The 16,159-nt window shown below is 38.2% G+C and overlaps 1 protein-coding gene across 1 annotated transcript in view; it reads left to right on the top strand.

The window, feature by feature from the left end:
- LOC145978137 (uncharacterized) overlaps positions 1-16,159 on the top strand; it is a 321,655-nt gene that overhangs the window by 281,478 nt on the left and 24,018 nt on the right. The window contains exons 14-15 of the mRNA XM_083110578.1: positions 11,995-12,117; positions 12,742-12,852. Coding sequence (XP_082966704.1) covers positions 11,995-12,117; positions 12,742-12,852 — 234 coding nt within the window. The remainder of the gene's footprint in view (positions 1-11,994; positions 12,118-12,741; positions 12,853-16,159) is intronic.

Genomic DNA, 16,159 nt, shown 5'->3' with positions numbered 1-16,159 from the left:
AGAGGCCTGTACGTGGTTTAAAAAAATCGCAAAAAGCTCGCAATCCCCCTTAGTTAGATAAACAACAAACAGTGCATATCTTAGGTTAGCTATTCAGCTCTAAACAGCAATATTATATATATCATTGTACACGCTGTTAACATTGCAACAAAACTGGCCTTCGTGAGGTTCAGAGTTATATCAAGATTGTTGAAATTAAATTCTTACTTTGTATCGTATCACGCCGAATGCATGACTCGGACCCGGGACCCCTGGTGTCATAACTCGATAGCTAATCACTTCACCAAGGGGTCCGGTTGAAGCGCTGGAAAGAGCTCTTGCAAGCGCATAACACCGGTAATTTTCAGCGGACCTTGAAAAATCCGCTGACACCGATTCTACAGGAAATCGTACAAAAAAAAAGTAAACTCAGCCTTATGCAAAAAGCACCGTTAACGGCAGACGCAGACTCGCCAACGGTTTTAACGATCGGAAATTCGAATGTCCCATAAATAGTTCGAGAGAACATTTCTAACCCGGAGTTGTACTCAGAAATCTATCGCCTGAACAGTCGTTTCCTCCGATTTATCCGATCATCAATTGTTACGTAAAGAGTTACCACGGGAGTTGCGCTACCGAAAGAAGTTTATTTCAGGAGCGTGCCTTGTCTACGGATTCAACGACACCATCAACTCTACAGGACACCAGAGGTAATCGAACATTCCTTTATCTCTTTTCTATTATTCTCACAACCCTGCCAGTCCAGTCAATGGAAGTGTTAAAATCTAATGTTTAGGTGTTCTCCTTATTTCACAGGGGCGAGCCCCCTTTGCTTGCTTACGTGGGCTGACCTAGCGAAGGTTCGATCCCAAAACCGAAGGGTTTTTATACGGTACATGTTTAATGAACACCTATCAGCAACGTTCTTCACATCCATCAATAGTGCCTTCCTAGCTTCATACCTTGACAAATGCTACTCCGCAATCCTAGAGATGTGCCTATATCTTATGCAAATAGGCACTAAATCTCAAAATAGGCATTTATAGGCCTTATAAAAAATACATTATCGGGCTCGAAACAACACGAGTATTCGTTTAGGAAGTGGCAGAAATAAAAGACAATAATTAAATAATTTCAAGTGCATATTATGATGGGGAAATATTTCAAAAGATTGACGATGGGGTTAAAATTAGATTAATCATCAATACAAGATGAGAGTATCCAGGTGGGAATTTCTCATAACCCTCTACAAATACCACGTTACGTAAAATGAGGAAGTTACGTATACATTTTGAAAATTTGTTTGAGTAAATTTGGACAGTCTACCATATCATACTATGCATACCGACCGTCAGTCTTCGCTGACAGACATAAGCATTTCAGCGTACCGAATTATATCTTTATAGTTTCAACGATAATGGTAAGTCACTGGAGATTTCAGAATTTTCTTTCTGGGAAAGTGTTTGGACATTTGAAAGCGGGTTGCAAAGGCAAATTTAGCTCCAAATCTCCACAAAGGAAGTATTTGTATATATTTTTTTCAAATATAAGGAAGGTATGCAGGGTTTGTGGGTAAATTACTGACCCATGCTATGTGGTATTCATTTTAGAATCGTCGCTACTGCTAACAAACCAATGAGACAATGAAAATAATGATTGATTTAGTTTATTTTACTTCGCATTTTGTGCCACTTTTGGCTAATTTGCAAAGATGGGGATGATGATGATGACATGATGAAATTGATGAATGGACACTCACAAACACCCATGGCCAATCCGGGATTCGAACCCAGGACCCCTAGCGTCATAGCGCGATGTGCTAACCACTCCGTCAAGGGGGCTGGCTACAATGAAAATAAGCCACATGTAATAAAACTAACAACAACAAAATTGCGGAAACTTCTTTAAACCACTAAGTTAATTTCTTCCTTGAATTTCTATGATGAGAACACATGACTTTTTACCACAACCGACGTGTTTAATTTTTCTTAGCCGAGTCGCAAGTCCTAACTGTTTTGTTATTGAATAAATGCTGCATAAAAAACAGGCAAAAAAAGTAGCTTCTCGCGTTACCACGCGGATCGTAACGGCAAATCGCAATGTAATTGGACGCCTGATGTCCAGAGCCAAACAAAAGAACATCTACCTTCAAGCCGCTCTGTTTTTGTTTTTTTTTCGCCATTACCCGAGGAAGTGACCAGAGACGACTTTGCTTGATTGCCCATTGACAACGCGGCGAAAGCGTTGGCTGCAAACCGGAAGAACGTTGAATCGATCAGTCTTAAGTCCATGTGCAGTGAAGCTTCACAATATTCCCTGCCGCCTCTTTCCTATCGTCTCTCTTGTGAAGACTTGACGTGTTCCAGTTTGACTTGCTCCTCGTGCTATCTTTTGGACTTTCAGGGAGCCATGTTTGAGTGGGATTTCTTTTCTGGGATGTTTGGTAAGTATGTCTGATTCAACTACAATAATGGACGGTCACTGACGTACACAGAGGGAGGGGGGCAGGACCGGATTAAGGTGGGTGCTATTGATGCTGCAGCATTAGACCCATTCCTGAAATAGGCCCAGATGAAAACAGACGAGAATTTTCCAAAAACTGAACAGTTTTCTTTTGCTATATTAACCTGAAAATAAATCTTAGAATGAATATTGGAGTCGCAATTTCGGACGCCTAGACACAGCGTTACTTATTATACAGTTACTATTATTCTTTGCGCTGTGACATAACTATAACGTCGTTGTGTTTATTGTTCACCGAAGATTACAAGCATCAGGCCCAATTTCGTCTTAATCCGGCCCTGAGAAAATCAACATTTTAATATGAAAACAGTAAAGATTTCGGGAAAAAAAACAAAGTGGTAACGGAAATATCGCCTTAAAATGATCCCCAATCATCATAAAACCTTTAATAAGAATTTTTAAAATGGTGATTATGAAATATTTTATAGCGTACCTCCTTCCCCTAGATCTCAGCTACGTAATATCCACCTTAACAATTCCCCCCCCCCAGAAAAGAACTCCTGCTTACGCCAGTGTGGACGGTAGTTTAAATGCGAGTAAAGCATTTAGAACTTCAAAATTTTGTTTTCACAACAAGAAATTTTGAGCTTGTATATAAATATATTTTCAGCAGTGGTGACATTAAAGGGGGCATGGTGGACTACGTCCTTTACCTCCGGAAAATTGCCTGCCCCTATTTTTAAAGAAAAAATACGATATGTAAGATATAATGGTATCACCATTATCTTAAACAATATCCTGCATTTACTTTTGAACTTCTGAGGATTGTTGTGTACCACATCTGTCACTCCCCCCCCCCCCGATCACTTCCAAATGTTTCTAAAAGTTTGTCACAATGTACTTAACGACCTAGAGGATTTCTACACAATTCTTAACCACAGACCACTGACCTGCTAAGGGGCGTACGCGGTTTCAAAACTGTTTTGACAATAATTCCGCTACTCAACAATCTTCTATCTACACGGCAGAACTCTATGCAGTCCTAAAGGCACTGGGTTTGCTGACGTTCACACTTTGGAGAAAGTCCTCATTTTTACTGATTCGAGTAGTGCTTCAGAGATTGGAATGGCTGTCTTCCAGGCACCCTGCAGTGTAGTGCATCCTTCGACGGCTCTTGTCCTTATCTGCCAGAGCTTAAGTTCGCTCCTGGTCAGTGTTGCCACAATATGAGGTCACAATTTCCCTTTGCAAGGGGCAAAATTTCCCTTTTTGGACCAATTTTTCCCTTCACCTAAGCAAATTATATAATAATAATAGTAAGTAGTAGTAGTAGTAGAAGCAACATTATTAGTCGTAGTGGAAGCAGTTGTAATACGTACTTAAAGTTTCCGTTAAATTCGTTATTCTTTTGAATAAAAACAATATTTTTTAAAAAAATTATAAGTTCAGTATCATCACTCCCTGACCAGATGTCCCAGGTTTGAATCCTGGTGAGGAATCCATTTAATCGATAATCCTCATCCTTACTATTTATCCAAAGATGCATAAAAGCAACGTACAATAAACTTAAAAGAGCAGAAACAAGTAGGAATAGCAAAATAAATAAATAACATAAAATGTGGATATGAAATTCGAAATTAACATAAACTGTAATAATGTGGTCAAATGACCTTAAAATTTCCCTGCAATTGTGGTATTTTTCATCGAAATTCCCTTTTCCCTTTTGGCTAAAATTTCGGTCTGAATTTCCCTGCAAAAGGGAAATTTCCCTTCATGTGCCAGTATTGCTCCTGGTGGGCCCCTAGTCACGTGGGCATTAAGAGGAACGAAGCAGCCGATACTGCCGCAGGTCTGCCGGCAGATTGCGATGTTCTGGTCAGTGGCGTAGCGAAGTGCCCTGGGGCCCCTACAACTAAAATATTGACGGCCCCTTGGCAAAAAAAAAAAAAATCGAAAATACTACAACGTATCATCGAAGACATCAGAGGGTAACAGACGTACAGCAGTTAGCTACCCCCTTTGAAGTGCTTAACAATTAAAAGAAAATTGAACTACCTTGTCACAATACAGCTAAAATTCGAAAATAATCTGTAACACTTAACAGGTGTGGACTATATTGGAAATATTGCCTGTTTGAATATGAAAATGCTTGGGCCCCTTTGGAAATATTTGGTGGGAAGTTACATTTTAAATACCACATATAAAAATAATAATAGTGGTAAAAGTTCATGAATTACCAAGTTTTCTTCCTACTGGATTCATAACTGGAGACAATTTATACTCTATAGGATTCCGACACACGGTATATCTATAAAGGGATGAGGGATTTTTTTCCTATTTTAGGCGATCTGCGAGCAAGTAAATTAATACGGCATTTCTGAGGGCCCACAGGTTAAGTTGCCAGGGCCCCTTTGATCGAGCCAGTACGCCCCTGCTTATTATCACAGACATTGTCTTATGATGATATGTTCCTGGAAACCTACTCGACCACCTTCGACATGAAAATAAATAAATAAAACAGACGTGAAGTTATTTGTGCTGTTACAGTAACTCTGTTGATACGTATTCTAAGTTCACCGATAGGGCGTTTCTATTTTGTGCTCACCTCGGTGAATTTCGAGTTCAAATTTTGTCATTGTTGACCTACATTTTGTCTATTTCGTATTTTTTAAAAAATAACCGACACTATGTGTTGAATTTCTGAAATTATATAAAATTTCAGGAGCGCAGAGAAAACATTGCGGGTCCCCTACACCTCGCGGCCCTCCCGCATTGCTGGAGTTGCGGGGGCGGCCGCTACGCCACTGGTTCTGCCAGCCAGGGACCTGCAGGTGGCAGGATAGCTTTCGTTGCTCCCTTCTTGACAAATTGCAGGAAGAGTGGACGGGGAACAAACTTCATGCTATAAGCGCGTTTGCACACACACCGATAACATCGGCTGCTACCCCTACCTCGATATAGCCGGACCCTGTGGCCGAGTGGTTAGCACATCGCGCTGCGACGCCAAGGGTCCCGGGGTTTGAATCCCGCTCGGGCTTGGTTGTTTGTGAATGTCCATTCATCAATTTCATCATTTCATCACTCATCCTCATCTTCGCAAATTAGCCAAGAGGCACAAAACGCGAAGTAAAATGAACTAAATCAATCAATCAATCAACCCTACCTCGATATCGAGTGCGCCAAGAAACAACGGGGGTAAATGGGACAGCCGCACACGTAGAGCTGCACGACAAATTTCCTGGAAGGAACTTCCGATGGTGGGTATACGCGTCCGGAGCTCCCCTCGATACATGGAGAGTCGAACCCAGCCCCCTCCCCCCTCGCTTCGAGCAAAGAAAAAGAAGACGCTGACCCAAGCCATAAATTTTCCTCGAGGAGGGAGTTCTTTTGGAGCATGAAGAAATACGGACCTCAGTCATAGCTTTGTCGAGAAGGAGGTTGTGTTTTAGGGGTGTTTTCATCAGCGGCGGCTCAAGGGGGAGAGCCGCCGTGCCATGGCACTACCCTAAGAAGAAATGCATACGTAGCCCAAGTATTGTTAAATGAATACATTGATAGTTTACAGACAAGGAGATTCGAATCTTGCAATCGGTCAAGCTGACGTGACGACCGCCCCAACCTCCTCACTGCATCGCCAGCTGTTTCGTACCGTCGGCGAGGCAGCGGTCCGCGCCACCCAAGAGCTGGCCTAACCAAGTTGAAACACGTGCAGAGGATTGGAGAAGTCTCAGCGAGTAACATTTCCACCATGAGCCGGGAAGAAGGTGGCAGGGGGTGGTTTTAGCCAATGAGGTTAGCCCATAAGACACCAGCCGTGCCTGTTTTCGCTTGGCACAGCGAGGGAACTTTCGCAGTGTTGACACAGTTGCAATCTTCAGAGATAAGTCGCTAAATACGACGGATTTGTAAGACCCGTTGGGGAAGTAATTCGTGAAAAAGGTGCTATCTACTTTTCTGCCAACTTTTGGAGAAACGAATCTAGTATTTTTCCAAAGTTAAATGAACATTTTGATAATGGATGGATGCGCCTAGAGGGCCATCCAGACTTTTTAAAAATATAAAAGTAAAAAATCCTATGGTGATGCGAGTTTCCTTTGGCATTTCGACAATTTCTTTTTACATCAAATGTCTAGAATATTTTCAACATCCAGTTGGAATACGTGTGCATGGGGGAGGAGAAGGTGAGAAGATTTGTTTTCCCTTCCTCTTGTAATTGTGTTTTTAGTGAAGTGTCCTGTAGTCTATAAAGATAGGTTAGTGAGTGAAGATGAATCATATTAGTGTGTTATTACTTAAACACACACTGTTTTCCACGTTACCAAACAAGGATAAACATCTTGGCCAGTGGGGCAACCTCAAGGAGGGGGCGGGGGCATTGCAGAGTTTTCTTTTTTCGATTTCTTGATCACGTTGGCACTACCCATCATAGTTGCCTCCGGACGCCACTGGTTTTCATCATGAGTAAATTCAATTATCACATTGATAGAATGGGGAGAAATAGGTCCATGCTATGGGACAAAATCAGTGATTATTTCAAAGATCGGTTGGAAAAGGAAAAGAGATGGAACGAAGTTTTTGCTTTCTTCGAACCTACCTTCCACCCAGTAGCGTCTTTTACATCCATCGCAGTTATATTTACGTCGAAGACGCAACAAACACAAAAAAAAAACCTTCTATTCCAGGCAGGAGCCATCTCTGCTCAGACTGACCTTGACTTCTGGCGCCCCCACCACCAAGGTTTCAGTGAGAACCCCAGTACTTTGTCGGTGTGTGTGCAAAACTCGCTGCAGGCGTCGGGGTTGTCGCGGGAAACTATCCGACAAAAGAACGGTACGTGTGAAAGCGCGTTAACTCACAACATTGGTGCACCGCGTTTCTCGTACTTTCCCTCCCGTCGAGAAGAAGTTATTTTAACTCTACTTCGAATTGGACACAGTCGTCTCACTGTTGCAGTGACGTGCGGTGACGTCGACACTTGGGGTAGCAGTCAGTGGCGTGCTCAAGGGAGGGGGTGGGGTTGGTGTGGGTCACACCCCTCCCCCCTTTAGGGCCCAGTATCCCTAAAAAAAAGAATGTCAATAACAGGAAAGGATTACAAAATGATGAATGAGTACTAAAAAAACTACACGTAAACCCCACCCACATTCGAAAATAAAAAACGATTTGATTTGACTACTAAGCCAGAGATCCTGGGTTAGAATCTCAGCTTGGCCATGGGTATTTTTTGTATGTGTCCCTTCATCAATTTTATCGCATCATTTTCGCGATTAGTCAAAAGTAGCAATCAATCAATGATTTGATTTCATTTTTGTTACTTAGCGTCGCTTTTTTGTCACATTTGGTTAATTGCGAAGATGATACGATAAAATTAATGAAGGTACAAACACAAAAACACCCATGCCCAGGATGGGGTTCGAACCCGGAACTCCTGGCGTCATAGCACGCTGTGATAACCACTCCCGCACAGTTGGTTGATTTGGTGTTTTAAGTCCACTTTATGCACAGAAACAAAACAGGAAACAAAACACACTTTTTTGTAGTTTCTTCAATAATATTCATTTGGCTTTTTGAGTTCTGAGATACATTTTTCATTCCAAATTATTTCATTATTCACTGCAGAGTACAACACATAGAACAAGAATGCGCACTCATCACGGGTTCGAATCCTGGCCTGGATTGTTCATATGAGGTCCCTTCATCAATTTCATCATATCATCACTCATCCTCATTTTCGCAATAACCAAATGTGGCAGAAAAGCGAAGTAAAATAAACAAATCCAACAACAATATGAACGCCCGTTCTCTTGCCCAAATAAATACATCCGTATTTATGACTTTTAGAGGCCAAGAGTAGTATATTTAAATAAAACCCTACTAAAACGAGAGTGAGAGAGAGCCCGAGCACATATTTGTAATTTTATCATTATATATTCCATACTTGAAAAAAAAAAAAAAGAAAGCATAACATTATTGTCTGCACATAACACGTTCCCATTTCATAAATAATAAAACTACATCCCATATTATACATACATATTGTACAACGTGTAAAATGTTGTGTAAATACAGAGAACTGCAGAAAATTTTACCCTGAGTTTTTTAGAGGATTTACAAAAAAATCTATGAGAAACCAATCCCCTATCTGTCCTATAGGAGATAGACTGGGGGACCTGAAAGCACGGGCTTTCAACCACTGCAGCGAGGAGAGGGGGCAAGGGAGGTAGAGGTAGAAATCTTCCTTTTCTTTCGGGCGGCCGTTTCTACCTGGAAACTGGTCAGGCGGAAGAAGAGCGAGCTAGGGTATCCAGCCAGCTTTGACCGCGGAGAACACCGATGGACGAGAAGCGCGTGGAAAAGAAAGTGTTGCATATGAGCTGTGGTGGCTTTAACAAGACAATAAATATTGTGATTTGAATATAATTCGAGATGTGAGATTGATTGATCTATCTCTGCTAGACTAGCTACTCCTCAGTGCACGTCACTGCACTGTTGCAAGGGTTGTACCCTCCAATGCATTGTGTATGTGATACTATTTTAAATGTTCGGCATATTATTATCAAATGTGCATATTTAATTTCCTCAGACAAAGTTTTCATCTTCCCAACTGTTTATCATTTATGTTGGGAGATGATGACAATGTTTTAACAAATGATTTTAGCTTTTGAGAAGAGCTGCTTCTGAGGAAGATTTTAGTTTGTTCTAACTTTTTAATGTGTTGTATGTCCTGTGAAAATTCCCTTACGACGTTGCATTTTTAACCTTTACATCCCTTTTTAAACTTTAAGGTAAGAGTTTAAGATAAGACGATATTTCTTCGTACATTTTGAAGGGTGCAAAATGTCTGTATATGCCGACGCATCAAAAAATGTTAATTCATTCATACATACATCCTACACTAACCTCCCCCTCCTAGGTTTCCACGAAAAGCCTTTTATTAGAGCCTTGGTCAACCCCAGAGCTGCTCCGTGAAGGGGCATTGCTGGAAATATTCCCAATTGAAATTATTCCGGAAATCGAACCAGGGTATCTTGCATTGTTGTCAGGCGCCTTATGGCCTGGACCACTGAATGTCTATCTCCCCTCTCTTTCTCTCTCTCATCTCTTTGGTGAACTTTTCTTAGACCTCCCGATAGCGTAGTGGTAACGTCAGTGCCTTGTTGTAACCAAGGGGTCCCGAATTCGATTGCTATATTTTAACTGTAAGTCCAGTCCCGATTATCATATCTGAGCATAAAATGGACTGAAAAAAAACTAACTTGGACTTGATGAACATTTCTTGAATGGACCCTTATCAAAAACAATATTAGTAGTACAGTGTTCTGACGGGGGAGGGGCTGCTTGATAGCATTTAAATTGATGATGATCGATATTCCATGTTTTATTTGCCCCATTATTGTAATATTCAGTTTGTATACCGCCGTAATTTATTAAATTACGTAGAAACACCCAATAAAATTATAAACGTAGGATTCTAATGTTTATTCGTTTGCCATATTTCCACATTCAGCCCGAATGCCATTTTCTTCTACGCGTATTGCAGATACACGCCTCCAACACCTCAAAAACGCCCCACCAATCAAGACAAAAAAATATCCAAACCCAATATTCGGAGAAAACCTACGGTGGGGGTACAGATGTTTAGTTACGACTAAAGGGTACAATTAGAAAAAAGTATGAGAACAACTGCTTTAAAGTAAATGGAGTCCTGTTCTCGTGGCTGTGCTCTATCTGGAAATAACCAATAAAATTGCACAGGATCCCTCTGTGTAGTCAACTGTTTAAAAAATATATATCTTAGTGGGATCAAAAAATGCTGAAAAAGTATCCTGTGCAATGTCACTGATTATTCCTAGATAGTGCACAAAGCACCAAAGTAGGACTTCTTATGTTTTGAAACAGACCAATATCCTTATGAGACAATCACAACCGTCTGTCTGTCTGCATACCAGAGTGCGAAATCCTGGGGGGCCGGGGGGATTCACCCCTCCACCAACAATCTTTGCCTAAAAAATTCCCCCACCAAACATTTCCGGGGGAAGAGCTTTTGTTATAATACACAAAAGATAACCAATTACTTATAATTTGAAATATACTTTACTAATATTAATATCGAAAACAAACAAATTAGTGTAGTTGTGAGTATTGAATGCTTTCTCTCTCTCAAGAGATCATTAACAAATCTGCATCAATATGCACAATAATATTAAAACAAGAATGCAAGAAAATAATAACCATGAAATCTAATTGATTTATATTAACAAAAAAGTACAAACTAAAAAACTTACACATAATAAAACCACTTCTTCATAATTTATTAACATCTTTAACTGGTTAGTAAAGGAATTAGTTAGCTACTTTGCAATATAAAAGTAACAAATTAATTTCCATTATGTAATTAATAATAATAATAATAATATATTTTAATTTATTTATTTTTACTTTTAATAACATTACAAATATGTATGTAGTATAATTTTCAAATACTTTGGGGGAGGGGGGTTTGAAGATTAAGAACTTTCTCTCCTCTCCACCAGTTTTCATTGATTTCGCACCCTGCTGCATACCCTTTCATGTCAACTATTGGTATCTTGGAAACTACAAGAGCTACAAAGCAACACTTGGTGGACCAATAAACCTATGAATTTATAACTAGAACTGAGCCGATAAGCATGCTTATGTATCAGTAGTATCGGTATCGGAAGGTATCAGTTCGAATTTATTTACCGATATTTTCTGATACTTTTTTGGCATTTTCATCTCTCTTAGGGTCTGCCAAAATACCGAATGACATATTAACGGTCTCTTATTATACTGGAAATTATGCAAAAATTGAATTTTTCATTCATTTTGCACCAGCATTGTGGAGATGAATAGATTTTGTGTGTACATACCAGCTATTTTAATATTTTGATGTAATTCACAAATATTTAAAGCAAGTTTATGCATATTATTGAAGTGGAATACTTACACAATAATATTAACCAATATTTTGAACAACTTTTAATTGTTACAATTTTTAAATACCGGTATCGGTATCGATGGGAATCAGTAAGAGTATCAGTATCGCTATCGGTTCAAAGTGGTATCGGCTCAGCCTTAATAATAACTCATTCAACAAGAAGTAATTTAATCAGCCAGTTCATCTGGCTGTGAGAGGCAACAATCGAATACTTTTCTACTGATAAATTCCTAGTAAATGTCTAACACAACTTAAATTATTGTGATTGGCCAATATGATCTTATTCATGCATAATTGATGGCCGGCTCAGGGGAGTTGGATTTCAGCTTTTATTTTTTTAAAAAAGTATTTCTTTAATTTTTATAAATAAAATATGCCTACACTGCATTTTTCATTTTGTAACATAATTTCTGCCTTTTTTTATGTCTGCAATTATATATTTTTAATTTTACATCATTGAATTTTAACATAATTATTATATTAAAATAGTAGGCACAAGTTCATCTGCGTAGGTGTTAGGTGTATAGTATTAATAATAAGAATAATAATAGTTACCTGTTTAAATTTTAATTATTTATGTTTTATTTATACAGCTGAGTTGATTGGCTGCGACAAATGTAACTTCCATGGAACATGTTACAGCAGAGAGGATGGGGAAATACTGTGTGACTGCTTCCAATGGTACACAGGAGACAATTGCCAGATTAATTTGAAAGGTATTTAAGTAGCAATGATCATAGTATCAATAACAAATTATAAGGAATATTAATCTTATTAGAAAAGGCTTATTCAAGTTATATTTAAAATAATCGTAATGTTTTAAACTATTCTGATAGTATCTTGTGCATCATGTTTCTTCCTTCATCAGTAATGATATATTAGTAAAGATATATAAACTATTTAGAATAAAACCATGTGTTACTTTGATCTTTGTATTAAAAAAGAAACATTTCATCATAATATTAATAATGCCCAGTTAAGCTAGGTTATCAATAGTAACAAACATAGCAACTTCTTGGATGTTTATGAAGTCAGAATATTGATTATTGGATAAAACTACTTATTAATATTTTTCAAAAATATATGGAATGCAATTTCCCACAATCACATAGAAAATGTGTAGATCTGAAATAACAATGCATTTAACATAACGTAAATTAGAAACATATCTATGTGTTGTTTGATTTCCATTAAAGTATATTTTTTGGAAAATTAGTTTGTTAATTTCTTCGCAAGTACAAATGTTTGATAATTACTACAAAAAAATGGAATTTATGTATGAATTGTGTGATTTAGAGATGTACAAAATTTAGTATTAACCTTATAACTTGATATTTCAGTCTTGCTGATTGCTCTGGTTACTGTTGGAGCAGTTCTTCTTGTGATGTTGTTTGTGTGTGTCATTTTGGCATGTGCAAAGAAGAAGAAGCCAAAGAAGGGTCATGCTGCTGGTAAGACAATTTTATACTACTTTGAATTCGAGTAGTGTAAATTTTACTTACAACATGAGAAGAATGACTCTAAAAAAAATTGGATGAAGCCATCACTGTCGAAAACAACAATGGCCCTTTGAAGACTTTAACCCCTTCCTTACCAAAATACATTGTTAGGGTCTGAAAAATATAGAGTGAAAAACACATTACTGCAATTCTAATTAAAATTGGTTCTAATAGTACAATCTGCAGTTAAAAATTGTTAACAGAAGAATCAAAATGTATAAACAGTTCTGAAAAACTTGTTTTATGAAATTTCACATTTTCAGAAAACAATTTCCGACAGGAATATTTACTTAGCAATAATTTTTAGATGCCATAATCAATGGATCGCTGATACTGTTTGTCCTTAACCATTTCAATTCTACACGAAATAACATACAACTCACTACTGTTTCAAAAATTTACGAAAATAGCTTGGAATGAAGCCAAAATGAACCAAAGAAATTGTCAGGATCACTTCAGGATAGAACCATTTAGCCACCCTAATTCATATACTCCTATCTCTGGTTCTAAATGTAGCCCTGATCTCTCGAGGTGATAGCTGCAACAGAACCTGTAATGAAAACCAGGATGTAGAGTGAAAAATGCATGACTACAATTCTTATTTGGTTCTAATAGTACAATCTGCAGTTAAACAATTTTAAGGAGTCTCGTCTCCAAGTTGAGGTTAGCCCAATAGTACAAATTAGCTACTTGTATTAAAGCAGCCATTCACATCTGAAAAACAGTTGTGGATTAACCACCTTCACTTGTGGTTGCTGCATGAGGCTCTTCAACCTATCAAACACAATATTGATTGATTTGCTATATTTTACTTGGCTTTTTGTGCCACTTTTGGCTAATTTGGGAAGATGGTAATGAGTGGTGACATGATGAAATTGGTGAATGGACATTCAGAAATCATGCCTAAGCCAGGATTCGAACCTGGGACCCATGGCATGGTAGAGCGATGTGCTAACTAACCACTCCGCCACGGGGGCCGGCTCGAACACAATATTAACTTGAGATATAGTATTATGGGAAGTTTTAGATATCTTAGGTAGAGAGGTAGCACTCAGTTTAAGATGCGAAGGGAAGATGGGAGAGATCTGTAATTTACTTTTATGTTACACTGGACACCTTTTGAAGCATGGCTGGAAAGCAACACATCAGCTTCTTTTTCAATTATGTTTGGTTGACATTATTTACTTTAGCAGCACATTACCTGTCCGCTCAGAAAATATCTGAACTACATTCTTCTGAGTGATTTAAGCATGCAACCATAGTGCCACTGTTTCCAAGCCAGAGTTACAAATATGATGGTGGATCACAAGGACGTATTTAGGGGGGGTCCAGGAGGTCGGTCTGGACCTCCTCTTCCCATGGGCGGAGTTTGAGCTTTTGCTTTGGGAGGGGGCAGACTCTGGGAGAAGCATATGACGTACCTGAGGGTTATTGAATATCCCCTAGTTTATAAGGGGTACAGAGGCCTTCCCCCGGAAATAAAAAAACAACAACTTAAAAACACTGAGTTTTAGGCCTTTTAGATTTGAAAATGTTAAATATCCTTGCTTAAGTAAACAAATATTAATTAGTATATTGGTTGTCAGTTTTATAAGAAGCAAAGCAGTACAATTATTGCATTTTGCATTTCATTATTTTTTATTGATACAATACTCGTATTACTTTTAAAAAGTTACGGAACAATAGTAAGCTTCAGAAATTTTAGAAAAATTAAATTGGAAAGTTATTTTGATGCCTCAGCAGTAACTGTTGACTCAACACAAAGTCATTTTACGTTTTTCTTTCTTCAAACTGTACACATCAATCAAATCGTCTAAGACCCGCTATTGCGGCGCAATTACCGCACAAGCCATCATGCCAAAAGTCAAGAATTGCTGTATGACTTCATAACAAAAATGTAGTAACTGAACTTAATCATGTGTCATTTTTTTAGTCTTCTTTAAGTTTGGAGGGGCCAGGCCCCCCTGGCCCCTCCAGAACTCCGCCTATGCCTCTTCCTCTGAAAGACTTACCAAGTACAAGAATTAAATAATAAAAGTATGCTTTGTTTAACATTTCTTGTATAATTGAGGTTTTTTTTTTATTTCAACTTATTTCCAGGTAGTAAGTATTTAGTTTTATAATTGCTTTATTTAACATTAATTTGATGTGTGTGTGTGTGTGTGTGTGTGTGTACTGTGTGTGTGTGTGTGTGTGTGTGTGGTGTGTGTGTGTCTAAACGAAAGCTAACGTAGTACAATCACTTCATTGGTAACCCAGTTAAGTCTTGTCTCCATGTTAATAAAACATTAAAATACTGATCAAGGGAAAATTTATAGTATAAAGAATATATGCACTAAATACGTGAAGTTTCGTCTGAAGAAGACTCTGTTAGAGGATGAAAACATTACGTTTTTAGTGTATATATTTTTTTATACTATAAATTTTGTCTTGGTCAGAATTTTAATGCTTCACTACTTTGGTGCATAACAACAACATAATTATTTTCTTGGGAGACGCTTGAGATTAAACTATCCTACCGCACTGTCAGGGACGTACTTAGGTGTGAAGCCCAAGGGTCCGGACCCCCACCTCCCCCCCCCCCCACACACACACACACCTTCCCCTGTAAGACTTACCAAAGTACTAACATTAGCTAAACAATGAAAATATACATGTTTAGCACTTTTGTATTATTGAGGGTTATTTATTTGAATGACAGTACCAAAGGTATTAATCTGATACTAATTTCCGTCAACAATATTCAATTCCTTATCTATTTGGCACTGATATCCTTGCCAGGGCAGTTGCTTTCATACAAATTTTAGCGATCTTAACTACATGCTAGATAATGAATAGGCTACATGCTTATATGTCTCTATTCTTATGCCATTTTTTACCTATTAATGTAATAATAGCAATACTATATTAATTTAATATTTATTAATTAATATTATTTTAATATAATATAATTATGCATATTTTAATTGCAATGTTGTTGTTATTATTATTATTATCATTATATCTGAGACACTTGGTTCAGACCCTCCCCCCCCGAAATAAATTTCTAAATATGTGCCTAAATATGTGTCTCAATGTACCTATCACTGTTTGTTGGATCAAACAAATGAACATGTTACCAAAAACGTACTGGAAGCACATTGTCCCCCCACCCCTTCATGTAATTGTAAGTGCACAGGTTTCTAAAAGCCCCTGGTGCAAGTGGACCACACAGGGTAACATGGAAGTCAATGCACATTGGCCCATTGATCTTCTTTTC

This window comes from Lepisma saccharinum, chromosome 24 (genome assembly GCF_977018435.1).
Source record: "Lepisma saccharinum chromosome 24, izLepSacc3.1, whole genome shotgun sequence".
NCBI classification, from domain to species: Eukaryota; Metazoa; Arthropoda; class Insecta; order Zygentoma; family Lepismatidae; genus Lepisma; species Lepisma saccharinum.
The sequence above is the reverse complement of the archived record's forward strand: the minus strand, read 5'-3'. Positions and strand labels throughout refer to the sequence as shown.